General features: G+C 45.1%; 2 protein-coding genes across 2 annotated transcripts; both read left to right on the plus strand.

Moving 5' to 3' along the window:
• The first annotated feature begins 206 nt into the window (after nucleotides 1-206).
• On the plus strand, nucleotides 207-9,496 carry LOC134069206 (segment polarity protein dishevelled homolog DVL-3-like). Its single transcript, XM_062525112.1, has 15 exons — nucleotides 207-743; nucleotides 2,756-2,825; nucleotides 3,469-3,587; nucleotides 3,949-4,070; nucleotides 4,567-4,702; nucleotides 5,316-5,406; nucleotides 5,539-5,608; nucleotides 5,904-6,043; nucleotides 6,185-6,261; nucleotides 6,379-6,446; nucleotides 6,578-6,727; nucleotides 6,950-7,081; nucleotides 7,317-7,484; nucleotides 8,247-8,450; nucleotides 8,677-9,496. The coding sequence occupies exons 1-15, from the start codon at nucleotides 583-585 to the stop codon at nucleotides 8,985-8,987; spliced, it is 2,019 nt and encodes a 672-aa protein (XP_062381096.1). The 5' UTR covers nucleotides 207-582; the 3' UTR covers nucleotides 8,988-9,496.
• A 3,106-nt stretch (nucleotides 9,497-12,602) lies between these two features.
• LOC134069216 (AP-2 complex subunit mu-A) lies at nucleotides 12,603-19,937 on the plus strand. Its single transcript, XM_062525123.1, has 12 exons — nucleotides 12,603-12,736; nucleotides 13,851-13,967; nucleotides 15,175-15,440; nucleotides 16,276-16,358; nucleotides 16,502-16,507; nucleotides 16,602-16,737; nucleotides 17,015-17,159; nucleotides 17,778-17,903; nucleotides 18,386-18,521; nucleotides 18,630-18,727; nucleotides 19,062-19,173; nucleotides 19,306-19,937. The coding sequence occupies exons 2-12, from the start codon at nucleotides 13,894-13,896 to the stop codon at nucleotides 19,438-19,440; spliced, it is 1,317 nt and encodes a 438-aa protein (XP_062381107.1). The 5' UTR covers nucleotides 12,603-12,736; nucleotides 13,851-13,893; the 3' UTR covers nucleotides 19,441-19,937.
• The last annotated feature ends 54 nt before the right edge of the window (nucleotides 19,938-19,991 follow it).

The following is a 19,991-nucleotide window of genomic DNA, read 5'->3' on the forward strand; positions in this document are numbered from 1 at the left end:
TCTATCATTATTCCCAGATTGCCTAGAATAGATCGTAATAATGGCAAGCATATGATAAACAGAAGGTGTTACATGTAACATTTGATATGGTGTAGCAAAATATTTGTCTGGCGTTTAGTGTCATGTAACATCAGAGGTCGCTGTGTTCCACTATGGAATGGATACAATGTAACTTTTCTTCCTCGACGTTCCTTGCTTACAATTTCTCTCCAGTAGAGGGAGTTTTATGGAATACTGTTCACACCACCACAAAGCCGTGCGAGTAGTGGAACCGCGACATTGGATACTGAACAGATTTCGGTTCATATTTGTTACAGAAGTCTTTATCTAAGAAAAGAGTGTTGTCGTCGAAGTTGGAGTTGCTTATTCGCGATCAAAAGAGACGAAAACGGGAACGGAGGAATGGTCCATTTGGCGGTGTGAGCTCCATAGAGGTCCAGAGGAAGCCTCGCTGTCTGCGAAAGTAAAGAAAGAAAAACACTGTAATAAAGGCAACTACCACAGCACAAGCCGGTTCCGGAGACAAATCCAAGAACCACTAAAGCTGGATGATCAAAGACTACCTTTCCCCGGTGGTCTGCAATGGGGGAGACCAAAATAATATATCATCTCGACGACCAGGAAACTCCTTACCTGGTCAAATTGCCCATCCCAGCCGATAGGGTCACTCTCTTGGACCTAAAAAATGCTCTCAAGAAACCGAACTTTAAGTTTTTCTTTAAATCAATGGATGATGACTTCGGGTGAGTGTGTTTGCTTAGTAAACCTGTCTTCTGTTTTGTATTATGGTCCAACCTTGCATTTTTACAGCAGTTAAACTGTTAACATTTTTTTGTTCGCGTCTCCCTCCATACTTGGCAACTACAACAAGAGTCAGCAAGGTCTCCCTAACCAGTTTTAGTCGCTTGCATTTTGTCCTTGATACACATGCCCAAGACGTTTTATTTGATTGAGAAGTGACATATTTAGCCAGATTCCACCAACGGTACGCATGTTCAACCTGATTAGTTTCCAAATACGGATTTTTGTATCTCGATTACGACGTATAGTGAATGGGGGAGTCCGTGAGAGAATAATAGACGTAGCTAACAGTCTTCAAAATGTGGCCGCGTCCACAGCTCCCCGTAGTAAGCTAGCCTCTTTCGCAAATGAACACAAGAGGCCTTTTTCACTTAAGCTAGTTGTGTTAGTGATTTTGAGACCACTAAGTTAGTGTGAATTGGATTACAGCTTGTGTTACATAGCCTAGTCTTTGACCATGTAATGTGTTTTTTTACAAGGTAAAATAGCTATTTATTGTAATTCCGAACAGCCAGAGATGCTCTTTTTTGAATGTACGAAGGCTGTACACAAATCCATCCCTTCAATCTCTAGGTCCATTCACATGTGCGCTAGTAGGCTGACTCGGGAGGACCTGTCTTTGTCCCATATAGTATAGCCTGGGCTATTTAGGCTCTAGCATGTAGTCAAATCAAAGATTTGGAACCCCCCACTCCCTTGTCATTTTTATTATCTAGGTTATTAATTCTATAGAATGTTTGGTCAGCTGACAGTGAAACGTAGCTTCATGGAGGATTAGGCTAATGTGTTCACACTGGAAATCAGGTTTGAAACCCTCTATTAACATATTTCATCTGGAGTCCTGGGTTACTTGCAAAAACTAAACTACACTTAACTGTACAACAATGTGGTCGTTTTCTAATAACTGCACCATCCTGAGAAACTTCCCTGAGGGACAATATCTCTGAGTGATGAGAAAAGCACAGTTTTCCATTACAGTAACAATTGTTTCAAGTGTCTTTATATCTCTTTTTACTCACATGCTCTGGCTCTCATACCCTATTGGGCTTGTTTCCCACAACCTATTTATCTCCTGTCTTGCCAATGGCCTTCTGCTTGTGTCTGTACATTAAAGCTGGACAGGAATGCTGCCTTGAAACAACTGCAGTCAGTCACTCAGGAATGTCCTGATCACACTGAGGGCTGGCAGCTTTACTGCTGCGGCCTCAGCTGTGAAATGTGTTCCAGGTCAGACTCCACCCAAGGAAGGGTTCCTCTCCCCACGTGCAAATTAAAAACTCCAAGACTCATCCAGCCACTTTCCCCACAACAGGGACACCAGCCACCCCTAGCTCATGATTTGTACATTAGGCTAAGTGCAGGCGAGTGAGCCAGGGGCTGGAATTGACAGTTAGAAATGTCAGATTGTAGTCTTCTCACACAGCTGTTGGCTGTTTGATGATGATGGATATGGTGTGTGTGTGTGGGTGTGTGTGTTTACTGTGTCTGTTTTGTGGGATCATGAATTGCGTAAAATACTCCCAGTTGCTCTCTCTCTCTCATGTCTGTCTCTATCCCCATGTTATGCTCAGAAAGAATCTCTTTCTTTCTTGGTCTTACTCCCAATCGATGACCCAGTTTTTCTGCTGTTTTATTTTCTTGTCATGCTCATCTCGCTTTTGTATTTGAGTTTGTATGCATACATGTGTGTCTGTGCCTATTTGATGTATGCTCAGCAGATTAGAGTCCCCTCCCCCCCACCCTGCATCCTAATGACATTTTGTATTTATTTGATTCCATCTAATTTATTCATCAGAACTCCCAGCCAAGCTGTAGGTGATTGATGTGCTTTGATCTCATGCACTGTGCTAATTTGACATTTTCGTCGAACACTTACACAGACTTGCGTAGCGTAGATCTCATGTAGTAATGCTGGTGGGCTAATGTCTCCCCTTCCTCTTGTGCGCTGTTTCAGGGTGGTGAAGGAAGAGATTTCGGACGACAATGCAAGGCTTCCTTGCTACAATGGACGTGTCATTGCTTGGGTAAGCTCGAAGACGGACATCTTTCCCAAATCAGTGGCGCCTGACCCAGAGTGCACCTCAACCTCCCTTTATGTAGCCTACGCCTGCCACATGCTCAGTAGCCTGTGAGGGGATGTCATTTGCGCCCATCTGGTGGATCCACGTGCTCTCACAGTGTGACAGACATACGCGAGAAGCATGGCGCTTGTTGCATATGTTGCCATTAATAAAATCTCAGTGCATCTTATTTATACATACTTCAGATCCACTGGAATAGACCAACAACACTTCATTTCAACTCCGTCTGCTGCAAAGGCCAATTCCTCCCAAGGACAAGACTGACTTAATGAATCTAACTTGAATCACAGGACCTGGTTCAATCAAACCAAAAGAAACAGTCACAGGATGAATGTGGACAGAGAATCTTTTGGAAATGTCACATGTGGCATTATGTGTACATAGATATGACCACATCCTTTTTCTGATCCAAGTTTTAGTTAACTTTAAAATCTGATCTGTGAGTGTAATGATAGCAAGCTGGTTGTGGTGTTCTCACTCTCTCTCTTTGTCTTTCTTTCTTTCTTTCTTTCTCTCTCTCCTCTCTCTTTCTCTCTCTCTCTCTCTCTCTCTCTCTCTCTCTCTCTCTCTCTCTCTCTCTCTGTAGCTGGTGTCTGCTGATGGCTCTCATTCAGATGGTGGCTCTGTGGCTGAGAGCCAGTCAGATCGCCCCCCATCCCTTGAAAGGTGCCAAGGCATCGGAGACTCCCGACCACCCTCCTTTCAGTTAGTACCACCACCACACTCACTTCCTTTTCTCTCTCTGTCTGTGCTATGTTTTCATTTTTTTTCTGTGCCTCTATCCCTCTCTCGCTTTCTTTTTGTGTTTCTCTGTCTTGTTTGCCCTGTCTCACATTAATTAATTCATTATGTGCTTAACTATGTGTCGAGTTGATTTAGATCCAAACCATTGCTCTGCAGCAAATATGCCAAATAAATTCTTTATGAGGTCAAGTTATAAGACCTTGTAATGTATAGCGTGTTTTTTTTTTAATCCAACATGTCAAGAGTAATAGCCATTAATGGCATCACAAATCATCATCAGCATAACCTCCCTCCTCCATGTCCTGTTCTATGTGTGGCTCAGTGCAAAGTCGGCTGGCAGTCGTGACGGCATGGACGACAACACCGAGACCGACTCCGTGGTGTCTCATCGCCGGGACAGGGACAAGGAACGGTCACGCCGGAAACATACCCAGGACCACACAGGTTGGCCACTCGTCTCGCTCTGGCTGTCTTTCATGTTTCCCATCATTCTGTCCTTTGCCACTCCTCCACTGTCTGTTCTTTCATTTCCTGCCTTGTGTGACTTCCATCCAGGTCTGCTCTCTTTGGCACTATTCTTTCACTGTTTGTCTCTCTCTTTTCACTTGTGTACTAAAGCCCTCCCGAGGACTTTTGGTGACCACAATGATTTAAGGTGAAGTACCTGGGGGAAATCGCACTGTGAATAGTAATTTAAAATAGTCATACACAGGGTCTCATCTTTGTACAGTAGTTTTGTGGAAGGGTATATGGTTGTTTGTATGAGAAGCTCTTTTTAAACGATCAAAAAAGGCACTTAAAATGAGCAGAACAAATGACTTATCTCTGCCCTGTGACTCTTCATGAGTTTGGGTGAAGGAACAGCAACTGCATCATTGGCCTTGGTGATGGTGAATTTCCATGTGCCTGCTCTGATCCTGGGATGTTTTTCTTGGTCCAGGAGGGAGGATGAATGGTTACACACGGGGCGGCCGAGGCCTGGACCTGGGCGGGTACGACAGCCGCTCGTCCCTCATGAGCAGCGAACTAGAGTCCAGTAGCTGCTTCGACTCGGAAGACGATGGATCCACCAGCCGGTAAGAGACTCCACCATGGGGAAGCTGTGGCGTAAGCGCACTACATTCCGGTCCAAGTGCCCATGGGGACCTGGGTTTGAATCCGACCCACGGTCATCCAATCCCAATCCCAGTCCATCTGTCTCCCACTTGCCTCCTATCATTCTCCACTTTTACATCCGAATGAAGGCAAAACCCCAAATTATATTAAAGGCATCACCACAGTCAGCCATACATTCATGAAAATAACTTGATTCATGGAACTTGGTGCACGGAACGTGCATTCATTTGATCCATGGAACGCGCTTCCTCAGATGACACTGGACGGCGTCCACTTGGCCCAGTGCTAATGAAAGCTCGGCTCACATGCTCCATCAGAGCTAATGTGCTGGCAGTGGTCCACCGCCAGTCGTCAGCCCAGAGGACTGTTCTGAGTGATGACAGGAGTCAGGACCGTAGACCCAGTCCAACTCCAGATCTTTTCCAAACACAAACAGCTATATTCAGGAAACCGTATAAACCCCCTTGGTTCAGATAGCCATGTATACATTTGAATATTGTCACTTTCACCACTTTCACCAACGCCCTACCCTGGCTTGGAGAGAGTGATGTTCAGTGCTGTGTGTCTTGTCAGGTTCAGCAGTGTTACGGAGCAGAGCGGCTCATCACGTCTGGTCAGACGCCCTCGCCGTCGGCGACGGAGACCTAAACAAAACATGGAACGGGTGAGCATGTTTACTTTTTTGTTGTTGTTTGTTTTGTTTCACATTTTTTGCAATTGAAATGGAGCCATGTTTGAGCGGCGTGGTGCAATGATAGTTGCATAACATCCCTGTCGGCCTCTCCTCTCCGTTTAGTCCTCATCCTTCAGCAGCATTACGGACTCCACCATGTCCCTCAACATAATCACTGTTACACTAAACATGGGTGAGTGTCATGGCCCTCCTCTTGGTTGCCTACATGTCCTACATCTGAATCACTGTTTACGACATCCACCCAGTACCCAGTATTTAATACCAGCCTTCTGAGAACCAGGAGATACAACCCAATTAGTCAAACCAGTTGGGTTGGTTCATTGCTGATCTAACATAGCTATAACAACCCCAACTACTTACAAAACCTGAATTATCACATCTTGTTTATCACTGTTTTCCCAGTTCTCTTCAGTCTTTCCATTTACCATCTGTGTTATCTTGTCCTATTTCACTCCTCCGCCCTACAGAGAAGTATAACTTCCTGGGTATCAGTATTGTGGGTCAGAGCAACGAGAGGGGAGATGGAGGCATCTACATCGGCTCCATCATGAAAGGTGGGGCAGTGGCAGCTGACGGACGCATTGAACCGGGCGATATGCTTCTTCAGGTGTGTAAACACTGCACACGTAACACGCTTACATTAGCCAGAGAGAACTGTGGAATACTGTGGCAGATGCCTGATGGGGCTTTGTGTAGATTCACATGATTTTGCATTGAATGGACTGTTGGATTCGCTCTCCTCTTGCAGGTGAACGACATCAACTTTGAGAACATGTGCAACGACGATGCAGTGCGTGTTCTGAGGGACATCGTTCACAAGCCGGGGTGAATGACAAGCCTTTGGCATATGACACTGTAGATTTTTTCTTAACAATATTCCATGAACATATGGATTTAGAGATGAAAACCTTGAAATCAATTTTGAATTCTCGATCTGCCTAGACCCGTTTCTCTGACTGTGGCCAAGTGCTGGGACCCAAACCCAAACAGCTGCTTTGCGTTACCCAGAAGTGAGTATTTTTGCTCTGCAACCACCCCGACCCCGACCCCGTTCTCTCGGACAGCCTTGCCCTTTGTATTGTGCATCAGTATTATTGCCGCTTGGCCCTGTGTGACCCCTGCTGTGTCCTGCCCTCTGTAGGCGAGCCCATCAGGCCCATTGACCCGGCGGCGTGGGTGTCCCACACGGCAGCCATGACTGGGGTGTACCCCGCCTATGGCATGAGCCCCTCCATGAGCACGGTCACCTCCACCAGCTCCTCCATCACCAGCTCCATCCCCGAGACCGAGCGTAAGGACCACCTGCATGCACTCTCACGCACGCACACACACACACACACACACACACACACACACACACACACACACACACACACACACATACACATACACACACTAGATTTGTCTAACTTGCTTCGTAGGACACCCCACTGGTGTGAATATATGATGATGATGATGATGATGATGAAGAAGATTTACTGGGCTACTGTTGCCTCATCTGTTTCTTTTGCAGGCTTTGATGATTACCACCTCTCAGTTCACAGTGACATGGCAACTGTTGCTAAAGCAATGGCATGTCCCGATTCTGGATTGGAAGTTCGTGATCGGTTGTGGCTGAAGATAACCATTGCTAATGCCTTCATAGGTGCAGTATAGACGGTCTTCATTCTGTCTGTCTGAATATCAATAGTCAATAGAACTGCTGCACAGACTAGTGAATATTGTTTATGTACAGATAGTGATTGTTATCATCTTAATGGTTGTCATCTACCTGTCTCCTGTGTTGGTACAGTTAGCCTCCCTCTGTCTAGGTAATAGTGGTGTATGGCTCTTTTTAGTAACATTTCAACTCTAGCACTAAAGTCAGATCCTGTTTCCAGGGTCAGATGTAGTGGACTGGCTCTTCCATCACGTCGAGGGCTTTACTGATCGCCGTGAGGCCCGCAAGTATGCCAGCAACCTTTTGAAGGCGGGATTCATCCGCCACACTGTCAACAAGATCACCTTCTCTGAGCAGTGCTACTACATATTTGGTGATCTCTGTGGCAGTAAGTCCTTTTTATGATGTGGCTCTCTTCTATCCTCCATGGTACCTTCTGATTTATGTGTTCTAATTGAGTGACCTCCCCTGTTGATTCCAATACTGAAGACTTTCTTAATACAGTGGCTCCTTTTTGAACTAAAATGCCTCGCCAGGGGCTAGCTCCTCAGGCACTGCACAGTTTATAGAATATAAATCTTAGATATAGAGCTTGTGCATCAGGGATTCCTGTTCCTCCACCTCGTCAATTAATTCCGTATATCGGGACACCACAGCGGCCAGTTTCCACTATAGGCAATAGTCATGCCTTTATAGCAGGCAAAGGAAACAAGCAGTTCAGTTAAAAAATTGGCCGACATGTTCAGTTCAACCTTCTTTGGTCCTGACGGTGATAACATTGGACAGTTAACTTGTTTACAGTTGATTCCATTGTTGCGTAGCCGTAGCCTCTTTCCTAGCTCAACCGTTGTTGTCATAGTTACCGTTCAATAAGCATTGATATGGAAAAGTGATTACGCTTTTTTTGGCAGTTCTAATTTAAAGTTGTCCTGTTATTCAGAATTAAAAGCCACCATTAACAGCCAATCAGAAAACGGTAGTTGTTCTCTATCTCATGAGCATAACAGTGACTGAGCACAATAAGGCTGTCATAATATTGTTAGTGTTTTTTCCTGGACTCAATCAAGAACCAACTGATTGTCTGCTAACTGTACTTATGCTACTAGCTTGTGTGTGTGACCTAATACTGATTTTCTACCCGTCCTGTCAGACATGGCTCACATGTCCCTGCAAGACCACGATGGGTCGAGTGGGGCATCGGATCAGGACACTCTGGCTCCCCTCCTGCACTCCGGCGGCGAGCCGGCGTGGCCGGTGTCCTTCCCGTACCAGTACCCAGTTCCCCACGCTCCCGAGCTGCCCCATGGCTTCAGTGAAGCAGGGGGCGGTAGCGCCGGCAGCCAGCATAGTGAGGGTGAGGGGATTATATGACTGGTGGTGGTGACTAGATACATATATACACACACATACACACACACTCACACACATAGCTGTGAAAATAGAGTACTAGATCACTCACAAATACAAATAAACACACAGACACACACACACACACACAGACTGAAATGTTTGGTTGATGCTTAATTTTTCACTGAGATAAGACCCCAGTTACGATCTTCTGTCTGTCTGTGTTTTGTCAGGGAGCCGTAGCAGTGGGTCCCACGGCAGCGAATCGGACGTCAGGAGAGAGAGGGCTCCCAGCGAGCGCTCGGCCCCCAGCGAGTGCAGCATGCGCAGCTCCCACAGCCTGCGCAACCCCCGTTCCCACGGCCACAGCTCCGGCTCCGTACGCCTGGCCCACCCCCCCTTCATGGCAGCGGCAGCAGCCGCGGCGGCGCCAGGCTCCCCCTCGGGCCGCACGCTGGTGTCCATGCCCCCCGAACTCTCCGGCTCGCGCCAGTCCTGCCACACGGTGGGCAGCCAGGGCGAGTTCTTTGTTGACATCATGTGAAGCGGCGCCTGCACTGTTGTTCAGACAAACGGGACGGATGGATTAGACGGATGATGTGTGCATGTGTGTTTCCCCTGCTTCATGAAAGAGACTTAAAGACGTGCCGTATTCGTGATAGGCTTCCTACGTCTCTAGTGGCCACCTGGCAAGGAGATGTAGGTCAGAGAGAGTGAACAACAGCATCAATGTGGATAAACTTTTAAAAAGTGTAAGAAAGGAAAGAAAAGCAAAGCAAGCACCCATTTCAAGATGTGACAAAAGAGAACTGAGGGCTGTACTCCCCTTCTGCCTCTGCTTTCGCTCCGGCTTCATCTGCCATCATTTGAGCATGAGTATGCTGATAGAATGTATCTCACAGACATATACTTTTAGTACTGGTCATTTCCATTTTGTCAACATTTCTTTTTTTTTTTACCTTGAGGCTAAACTTGACAGAAATGCATTGCCTAAAACAAACTCCATTTGATGAGAAAATGTTTTTTATTTATAAATATAGTTTTATTGCCTAAGCTTGGGATATCCCTCTGTGTGTGACTGTGTGTTTATTAAGAAGGCCAGCAGGGCCTATAACTGTCCTTTAGCTGGACGTGTTGAGTGCACTTAAAACAAGTGAGGAATTTCACTTTACAGGCCCGGAATGTTTGTTGGAATGTTATCTGGAATCCAGATGTGTGTGTGTGTGTGTGTGTGTGTGTGTGTGTGTTTGTGTGTCTGTGTGTGTTTGTGTTTGTGTGTGTGTGTGTGTGTGTGTGTGTGTGTGTGTGTTCTCTCCTCATAACAAAGCAGCAGTTTCAGTGTCTAAATAGACAGAATGACACACATTGCTCTTTTGGAAAGGAGCTGTGGCTAAGGTTCTAATTGCTTATGTTTGGATTGTCTGGGTAGGAGCCAGTTTGTACTTGGTTATTGCCACTGGGACCATTATGTATGTAGTGAAATGCACACTGTACCAGACATGCAAACCATTTATAGAAAGCTTTCGTTTGGAACGGTGAAAACCATTTCAGCAGCTCCGGAATGCAATGCTAGGCGTCCAGTCCACAAAGATCAAGGGTGTGGCCAGAAAGAATTTCCCCTTAAACGACATTTGGACAAAGTTCACTAGTTTCTTTGCAATCATAAATTAACTATTTGCTCAATAAATTAAGTGTGAATGTGTTTTTCAGGTGGAATTTAGCACTAGCAGTGAAATTGACAAGACCCAAAACAATATTGCTTTGTAATTAACTATTTGATATATGCAGACATGAATAATTGTGGTAAATGATCATCACTATATCTGTAGTATGAAGTGTGTCTTTCTTTGAAGCGTGTTATGTATCTGGGTTTATTAGGGATACACACCCACTTGCATATAGGCAACCCCAAATTCAATCACGTTTTAGAATATGGATGCAAGCGGAGATTAAGGGGGTCCAAGCAGTATAGCAACAGTTGCAAATATATAGCAACACTCTAAACCAATGTTGGATTCAGAAGTGGCAGTTAAAGAATATTAGATTATTTGGTGGTTGTAGGCGTGTTCTATACATTATGTAGAATCTAAACAGTTGATGTGCATGTCAACTAAATCATTAACTGTGCATCAACTGTGCAGTTACTGTGATGTCAACTAAATCATTAAATGCACTTATTGCAGTGCCCCCTTGAGGATGATTTGTTTCACAATGGGTAGCTTCTTTGTGCCATTATGAATAAGCATGAAGTTCCATAAAGATCAACCAGTTACACTGGCATATTGACTGCTGAAATTTGATTGGATCGGTCATTTTATTGAGTTAACTGGCTATTTTCTAAATGTTTTCAAATGAGGCCAAATAATATGTTAACTGTTTCTTGATTGTTCCATGGATGGAATTTCATGACATTTGCTTATATCCAGAGAATGTTGTGGGTGATTGTACCAAGTTTAGTTATGATTGGACCTTTACATTAGAAGATATGAGCAATAGAGTCATACAGGCCATGGCCCAAAATTTGATTGGCGAGAAACTCTGAAACGTAGTGACAAGTTTAAAAAAAAAAAAAAAAAAATGTTTGTCTGCGTGGTTTGTGGGTAATGTGTACCAAATGTTTAATGATTCACATGGCCGTCCCACCTAATGAGAGGAAACTACCTCAAAAGCCAGTTGCACAATCTTACACGCAGTTGTGACCAAACAGGTCATTCAGTCTGGAAACCACAGCAGAATGGTGCATAACGTTCTGATTTTGCACTTGCCCCTGGCCATACAGGCCATGCCACAAAATGTATTGTAGCACCCTCCTAAAGTCCTAACGAGGTAATTACAATTATGAGATCATAGCATGGCCAGGAACCTTCTCAAGTTCGGTGTCTGTGTCAGTGTTTTCTGGCCATATACTTTTGGGAAGAATAAGAGACGGGAATAATTAAGACCATGTAAATGTATAGAAATAGAATAATAAGGTTCTTGTAGCTTCACTACTTGGACCCCTAATGAACTGATTAAACAACATGTCCCTGCACTGTGCCGAGTTTCTGCAGTGGAAACTCAGCCAGCTGACCAAATGACTCCAGCGTAATTCTGACTACATTGTTAAAAAGGTATAATAAAAGGGAATTGTGTGTGTGTGTGTGTGTGTGTGTGTATACAATGCCTATAGAAAGTCTTGCAGCCTTTACAAATGTAGCTGTTCAACATCAAAATAATGAAAGAAAAGACAACAGTTCTGAAAATTAATTTTAAAAATGAAAAAAAAACAAACCCTAGAATAACAGGGTTGGAAAAGTCATCATACCTCTGATTCAATACTTTGTAGAGCTTTCTTTTGCTTTCATTACAGCCATTCATTTGTTTGGATATGTCTATTAGCTTTGCACACCTAGACTGGGGGATATTTGCCCAATCTTCCTTGCAGAATTGTTCAAATTCAGTCAAATTCTGTGGGTAACGGCAATGGACTGCTCTCTTCAAGTCAATCCACAGATTTTCTACACATACACATACACCACCCAAAACACACCATACTTACTGTGAAACATGGTGGGGGCAACATTATGTTGTGGGGATGTTTCTCTTCAGCAGGGGCAATTGGTCAAGATAGAAGGGGAAATGGATGCTGCCAAGTACACCCAAATTCTTGAGGAAAACATTCGTCCCTCTGCTAGACAGCTGAAGATGGGCAGGTCATTCACCTTCCAACATGGCAATGATCCTAAACATACTACCAAAAGAACAAAGCAGTGGCTTAAACATAGGAAGGTGAAGGTCCTTGAGTAGCCAAGTCAGGGCCCTGACTTAAATCCTATAGAAAATCTGTGGATTGACTTGAAGAGAGCAGGCCATTGCTGTTATTTCATTATTTTGATGTTGTCCATGTACATTTGTAAATAAAACTGGAAAAGTATATTTAAAAAAAAAATGGTTTTGATTTCAGGCTGTATGACAAAAAATAACTATTTCAAAGGGGTATGATAACTTAGGCACTGTGTGTGTGTGTGTGTGTGTGTGTGTGTGATTCTTAGCCTCGATAGAAATAACGTTATATCGATTCAGTTTTGGATGCATTGGGTTTTTTTTTTTTTTTTTTTAGTATTGGCCACGCACAGTACATTTCGGTAATGACGTAAGCGCGTAGCCTACTGATGGTTGTCAGCTGACTGACCATGATGGGAGGGAGGGGCTTGAGTCGGTGAAGCAAGAATCCCGCTAATCCCTTTGATCCTGGAAATAACCAAGCAAAAGGAAAGGGCGATACCGCGCTTTTTGTGTAGCGGTATTTATCAGGTAAGATTTAACACACTCCTATAAAATAGTACAAAACTGTAGGTCCAGTGCCCCAGTGTTGTTTCGTCGGTCACGACCTCATTATAAGCGGCAATTCTCTGCCCTATTTCGCAAGAGGACTGGTAGCTTGATAGCAAATTATATTACCATTATTGGAAAATGCCTTGTCCGTGTTGGTTATAAAGAATGATGAATGTAGGCTATGTATGCGCAGACATCACTAAAAATCTAATGAACACGGAAGGGTGAAAAACATTAACATTTCATGAGCATTTTCTTTCCGTTGAGTGAGGCAGACATCTTGGACCAATTATATTGCGATAAACGAGCCACGGGAATGATAGCCTACTTCCTGTATTTTCACCATTGTAATGTCCGAATTTGCTAGCGCTACGTTGTATCAATTTGCACCCATACTGCATTCTGTGCTTGAGTTGATTCGAAGTAAAAATGATACAATCTTGCGGTATTTTTGACCTTAGCTGAGCGATGTTGCCATTCCAGGCTAGGTCACTTAGTGGACAGTGACACCAACAGACTTGAGTAAACCGGCTGAAAGGATATGGCTTCTTTCAGAACCTTAGTTGCTTATTGGTTTAAACGCGTGCGGTTTGGATATACCCATCATACATGTATCCACGTAGGCTACTGGTCAAATTCGAGATCTCGCTTGCGCACATCCTGGAAATCTGTTTTGATACACGTTTTCATAATAGCCATGCAGCATGTGATAAGAACAGTGCCATCCTAACCAATGTTATAGCCTAGGCCTACTACGTTCTGTTTGTGTTGTTGGAGGTCATTCTGACAGCCTAATAATTGGTTCGAGTGCAGACAGTTCTGCAGACATTTTTCAAACCCAGCCACACAGCTGCAGCAATCGGTGACCCAAAAGTGATCTGACCACAAGTCAGCAGCCTTGTAGATGCAAAAGATGGAGAAAATGTTAAGCAACCTCCATAGGGGAGACTTGGGGTTGACCCCATGATCACGGACTGGTGTCTCCTTTCTCATTGTGACTCAGTAACAGTAACCAGGCTGCACATTATGAATGAATGAATGAATGAATGCATGAACGCATAGCATATGGCTCATACGTACTCTCTTTGTGTAGGTGTTGGACCATCATGACACGTGAGGACTGAAGGACAGCCACCATGATTGGAGGACTGTTCATCTACAACCATAAGGGAGAGGTTCTTATCTCCCGTGTCTACCGTGATGATATTGGGTATGTTCTGAATGGCTGGGGGATCATGATTCTGGAACTTTCTGCTAGACACACTCTGTCATGTCCTGTTGTCATAAATGGTCAGCAGGTCAAACCCAATGAGGATTTTGATTCAAATGTATGCTGCTGTTCTTGTGCAATATAAGACTTGACTGTGCAGTTATGTACAAAGCCATCCGTGTTTTGGTACCATTGTAACACCATCAGCCATCCCTGTAGTCTATTTGTGTGTGTCAATCTATAGTTTGTATGTGTGGGTGAGTACGCGCCTACCCTACCTGTGTTTATGTATCTCTCCTCTCATTCTCTCCATCCCTTTTTGCCATATTGCTACCTCTACATTTCCATTATGGCAACTGTAGGAGTAGGTAAGAGATGTTCCCCCTATCACTTCCTCAGAAGCATGTTCCCAGACCCATGGCAACCGATCAAACTCAAGCGCATGGCACCTGACCAATGGCAAAAGACTTGAGGACCCGCCAAGCATGACCTTTGACAAACATGCACATAGCTATAAGATGTCTCTTAGTGCGCCCGGCAGGGCAGGCCAATGAGATGTGGAAAGCTTTAACGTGGAGAGAGACCCGTCAGTTAAACAATAGGGGGTCCCATCCAAGCTGTGATTTCCCACTCATCCTCCTCTTCAGTTCCTCCTCTTTTTATTTCCCTTTAAAGCATGTTCACAAGAAATGGTGTAAACTGAACCATGAACCCCAACGCAGATGTGTTTTTCACTAATCCATGTGAAAATAGTGAGCTTACTGTGATGAATTTAACCAATTTATGTGTTTACCTACACATTGTACATTGATGACTTCATGCACATTGTTTGAATGGGCCCAGGAAGGTTAGCTTTGATATTATCAATATATTATACCCTTCAAGGGGTAATACCACTCTTCAAACATCTCATGGCAGAATTAAGAAAATAACTCTTGGTCAGTAACTGAAGACATCAGTTGGCTGAACAGCGTGAAGGGAAGCCAAGCTGAGGATTTGTCTTAATAGAGGACATCATTAAGTGCCAAGTGTCTGGCGTAGTGTGGTGAGGGAAACCTATTTGCTTGAATGCGTGCCTCCAGGGATTTAACATTGTGACCTTGATAACTGTGGCGTACTGTTCATGTAGAGGTGCTGTGAGCGGCTGTTTGTCAACATGAATCTTAATGTTTTTGCCTTGGTCTGTCTCCCTCTTTCTCTCCTTCAGGCGCAATGCCGTGGATGCGTTCCGTGTGAATGTGATCCATGCGCGGCAGCAAGTGCGCTCGCCCGTCACCAACATCGCTCGCACCAGCTTCTTCCATGTCAAGCGAGCCAACATCTGGCTGGCTGCCGTCACCAAGCAGAATGTCAACGCTGCCATGGTGTTCGAGTTCCTCTACAAGATGTGCGATGTCATGACCGCTTACTTTGGCAAGATCAGTGAGGAGAACATCAAGAACAACTTTGTGCTGATCTACGAACTGCTTGATGGTATGGGCTAGCTAGGGCATTAGTTAGTTGATGCAATTTATCAATAGCAGAAAAAGTCTATTTTTGTATAGTCTGGTGCTCTTTGAATGTTACTCATGTTTTCAAATGTAAGTTTCTGACCCTATCTGATCGATGGAGTAGTGGTGGCATTGGTCAGGCCTGGACTGGTTCTACATGGGTGGTGCCAGGTCGATGCCAACATTACGAGCCGTCTCTGAAAAATCCCAGACCTAATCTGACTAAATATGAGCTCTGAGGGCAAGTGACAAAATGGCCCCTTACTCTTGTCCCTGCCTTCACCCTCTCATCTTTCAAGTTGGGACGCTTCAGTTTTGTTTGCGTTGCAACTTTAACAATGGGCATTGTCCCAGCCCGGACAGGAAGCAGAACTCTCCTCGTCCTTTGTGTGCACTGTGTTGGTCTTTTCCTCTGTTTATGGTGCGCTGTAAAGGAGGGCGTTTTGAGCCACTTAGCGTGTTGGTTTTGCGTGGCGGTCTTGTCACCGTTGATTTATTTGATATAAATTAGTTATATATAGAGATATCTGGCAGTACAACGCTTTGGATTTTGTCAGTCTGACAAAGCAAATTCAAGACATTTTTTTACTTGGCATCCATATCCAGCCATCAGGCATGACTGCTCTCTTAATGAGAAAGGGACATACTGAATAAATAAAATAACCAAGGTAGCTCTAATTGGCTGGTAAAATAGGCCTGTGGGGATGATTAAAGGAAATAGACATTTCAAGTCTAGGGGCTCAGGACCTCTAAATTAGCGAAGACTATATGCATGACTGTGTGTGCGTGTGTGTGTGTGCGTGTGTCTGTTTCTGCAGAAATCCTTGATTTTGGATACCCTCAGAACTCTGAGACAGGAGCGCTGAAGACCTTCATCACCCAACAGGGCATCAAGGGACAGGTGAGATGCCTGCTTATTGCTATTAAAAAGCATCAATGCAATTCACATCCAACTACTGATATTTAAAAAGAATGTTCACAAAAACAACTTTTTTCTCTTTTCATTTCCCACCTGTCTTTTGTGATGGAACTTGAAACCCACAGCATCAGGTAAGGACTCGACTAATCTCATTTATCAACGAATGTCCGATGTCAGACATAATTCGGGGCTTGTTGACCGACCATTCTGCTTGTGACCCCACAGACCAAGGAGGAGCAGTCTCAGATCACCAGCCAGGTGACTGGACAGATAGGATGGCGTCGGGAGGGCATCAAATACCGCCGCAACGAGCTCTTCCTGGACGTGCTGGAGAGCGTCAACCTGCTCATGTCCCCACAAGGTAAACGTCTGCTGTGTGCCGTGATGAGTTTTGTAAGTCTGTATGGAGACTAAAGTTAAGGGGGAAACTTAGTAGATGTACTGTAAATGATATAATGGCTTATAGTTGAAACACTAAGGCTAATATTTAGAGGGAGTGTAAAAATGCTAAGCCCCCCCCCCACCCCACCTCTTCACATGTTCTAACTTATGCTAATGACCCTGTACTGTGTTGCAATGTTATAGTATGGAGCATATGTTGTTTTGACTGAGCCTGCTGCTGTGTGTCCTTGTTGCAGGTCAGGTCCTCAGCGCGCACGTGTCGGGGCGAGTGGTGATGAAGAGCTACCTGAGCGGAATGCCCGAGTGCAAATTTGGCATGAATGACAAAATTGTGATTGACAAGCAGGGAAAGGGCGGAACTACAGATGAGGCAGGGAAGAGGTGAGTCTGTGAAAGCCTTTCTTTGCCATTTTTATTGACTGCCGATGTGAAGGGGTAATTGTAAAGGGGAGGCTGTTAGTGAACTCTGTCCTGCTGTTCTGTACGTTTATTTCATTATGTTCATGTGTACAGATATATCCAGTGTATTTCGTTAGGCTAGCTGTTTGTATATGCTTTGAGGTGTGGACGTCCCGGTTGGTTTTGTTTGAGTTCTGAAGCTGTGTACTTCTGTTGCATTCCCCTTGCTTTCTCTTTCTGTGCTGTACCTCAGTGATTTAGGGGGCAGGTACTGTATCTCTGGCATTCGTTCCTTCACCCCCATCTCCCCCTCTGTGTTCAGTGTCTTGTGCTCTCCCTTTTCCGTTTGGCATACTGGCATCGCATACACCAGACTAAACATCTCTATTTAGCTCATAACCTGTTAGTGATATTAACATAAAGCTTGTCATTGTGCCATGTGTCCCCCCTCCCCCATTAGTAGATAAGGTTCTTGTGGTTGTGTAGATATCACTGAAGATATCAGGTAGATATCAGGTGTGTTCACAATACTTTTAAGCTCCTTTTAGGTTAGATAAGCGTAGCTCACTCTTCCCTCCCCCGGCTGTGTATGTTCTCCAGTAGCAGCGGGAAGCAGTCCATCGCCATCGACGACTGCACCTTCCACCAGTGTGTGCGGCTCAGCAAGTTTGACTCGGAGCGCAGCATCAGCTTCATCCCTCCAGATGGCGAGTATGAGCTCATGAGGTGAGTGGGGACACCAAGTGCGATTCGGCTGGGAGATGAGAGGAGGTGCACGTTTTAGTAGAACTGTAGTCCACCACCCCCCCCCCCCCTGCTGGGCTGTTGGTGTGCCTCCCAGAATGACAAAAATACGCTCTGCTTAAATTGTGCATTGTCATGTGTTGTAGTTGTCCTTGGGGGATATGTTTTGCTGTGTAATTCAGATTCAGTTAAAATGAGGACCCTACCCCACACACAGACACACACAGACACACACAGACACACACAGACACACACAGACACACACAGACACACACAGACACACACAGACACACACAGACACACACAGACACACACAGACACACACAGACACACACAGACACACAGCAACACACAGACACACACAGACACACACAGACACACACAACATTTCAAGTGGTTACAAATGTCCATAAGCTGAGCTACACTCTGGCTGCCATTAACCTGATTGTGAATGCTGCGGGCAGGTATCGGACCACTAAGGACATCATCCTGCCCTTCCGTGTCATTCCACTGGTGAGAGAGGTGGGCCGCACCAAGCTGGAGGTGAAGGTGGTCATCAAGTCCAACTTCAAGCCCTCCCTACTGGCACAGAAGATTGAGGTGAGCGAGGCCTGTGCCCGAGCGGCTGCATCCCCTGGCCCAGCTCTCCTCTTCAGGCAGATGGTTTTCTGTAGCCTGGTGTTGACCCTCGCTGTGTGCCTCCTCTAGGTCCGCATCCCGACTCCTCTGAACACAAGTGGGGTTCAGGTGATCTGCATGAAGGGAAAGGCCAAGTACAAGGCCAGCGAGAACGCCATTGTGTGGAAGTGAGTGTGCGGAGCTGAGCTTCTCCGTGTTCTGCTGGCTTGCCTCTCTTTCTCTCTCTCTCTCTCTCACACACTCACTGACTCTCTCATTCTCTCTCACACACTCACTCATTCACTGACTCTCAGTCTCTCTCACACATTCTCATTCTCTCTCTCACACACACACTCTCATTCTCTCTCACTCTCACTCACTGACTCCCTCTCTCTTGCTCTCTCATGCAGTGGCATCCAACAAAAATAGTGCACTTACATGTGGGTTATGCAGGGCTAACTGACTGTGTGTGTGTGTGTGTGTGTGTGTGTGTGCGCGCACGTCTCCGTCCTCTCCGGTTAGGATCAAGCGCATGGCTGGAATGAAGGAGTCCCAGATCAGTGCTGAGATTGAGCTGCTCCCTACCAATGACAAGAAAAAGTGGGCTCGCCCGCCCATCTCCATGAACTTCGAGGTACAGTCCTCCTGTTGCATGTTTTTGCATTTAGAATTTCTCCATGTGTTATTGCCCACATTTTTCTTTGACTATTTGTTTCTTAGTTTGTTATGGTCAAAACTAATTTCAAATCCCTTTTATGTACTCCAGGTTCCATTTGCACCATCTGGGCTGAAGGTGCGCTACCTGAAGGTGTTTGAGTCCAAATTGAACTACAGCGACCACGATGTGATCAAATGGGTGCGTTACATCGGTCGCAGTGGCATCTACGAGACACGCTGTTAATGAGCCAGTGAACAGCTGAAATCCTCCCCTCCCTCCCTCCTCTATCTCTACCTACAGTATATCCATCTCCCCAGTCCTCTCCCGATTTGTGGACGAATTATATAACAAAAAACGGCAAAGCTTAAAAGAAATATGCAAAATGTGAACGCTTGTTTTCTTTGTCTGTCTGTGTACTGAGTGACCCAATGAATTGGTTCAGTGGGCCAATGGGGACTGAATTGTTGTACCAGGAGGCATCACCTTCTGGTCCCCCTCCCCCCAGTATTTGCAGGGGTCGGGGGTAGCACCCTCCAGCTACCTTCCTTGCCTGGACCAGAGCATCAGGCCTATGCGATGTGACTAAGCCACTGGACCCCTTCATTGCGAGCTCTACTTTTGTGGATTGGTCTCTGTTGTTGCCCCTTACTGACTATCATACCTTTAGTGTCTGTGTCTGATCTCCCTTTCAGTAACTTGGTCACTGTCTAGTTCAGTATAAAATACATCATGGAAACAGAGCTGTGTCGTGTCTTTTTTTTTTTTGTCATCTGTTTCAAATGTTTCACTCTTTG

Source organism: Sardina pilchardus, chromosome 2 (assembly GCF_963854185.1).
Source record: "Sardina pilchardus chromosome 2, fSarPil1.1, whole genome shotgun sequence".
Classification (NCBI taxonomy): domain Eukaryota; kingdom Metazoa; phylum Chordata; class Actinopteri; order Clupeiformes; family Clupeidae; genus Sardina; species Sardina pilchardus.

Coding starts and splice junctions, on each gene's coding strand:
- LOC134069216 (XM_062525123.1), top strand. CDS start 13,894: ATGATTGGAGGACTGTTCATCTACAACCATAAGGGAGAGGTTCTTATC. Junction 16,738..17,014: donor CCTGCTCATGTCCCCACAAG/GTAAACGTCTGC, acceptor TCCTTGTTGCAG/GTCAGGTCCTCAGCGCGCAC. Junction 19,174..19,305: donor CCATCTCCATGAACTTCGAG/GTACAGTCCTCC, acceptor TATGTACTCCAG/GTTCCATTTGCACCATCTGG.
- LOC134069206 (XM_062525112.1), top strand. CDS start 583: ATGGGGGAGACCAAAATAATATATCATCTCGACGACCAGGAAACTCCT. Junction 6,262..6,378: donor GACATCGTTCACAAGCCGGG/GTGAATGACAAG, acceptor CGATCTGCCTAG/ACCCGTTTCTCTGACTGTGG. Junction 6,728..6,949: donor CTCCATCCCCGAGACCGAGC/GTAAGGACCACC, acceptor TTTCTTTTGCAG/GCTTTGATGATTACCACCTC.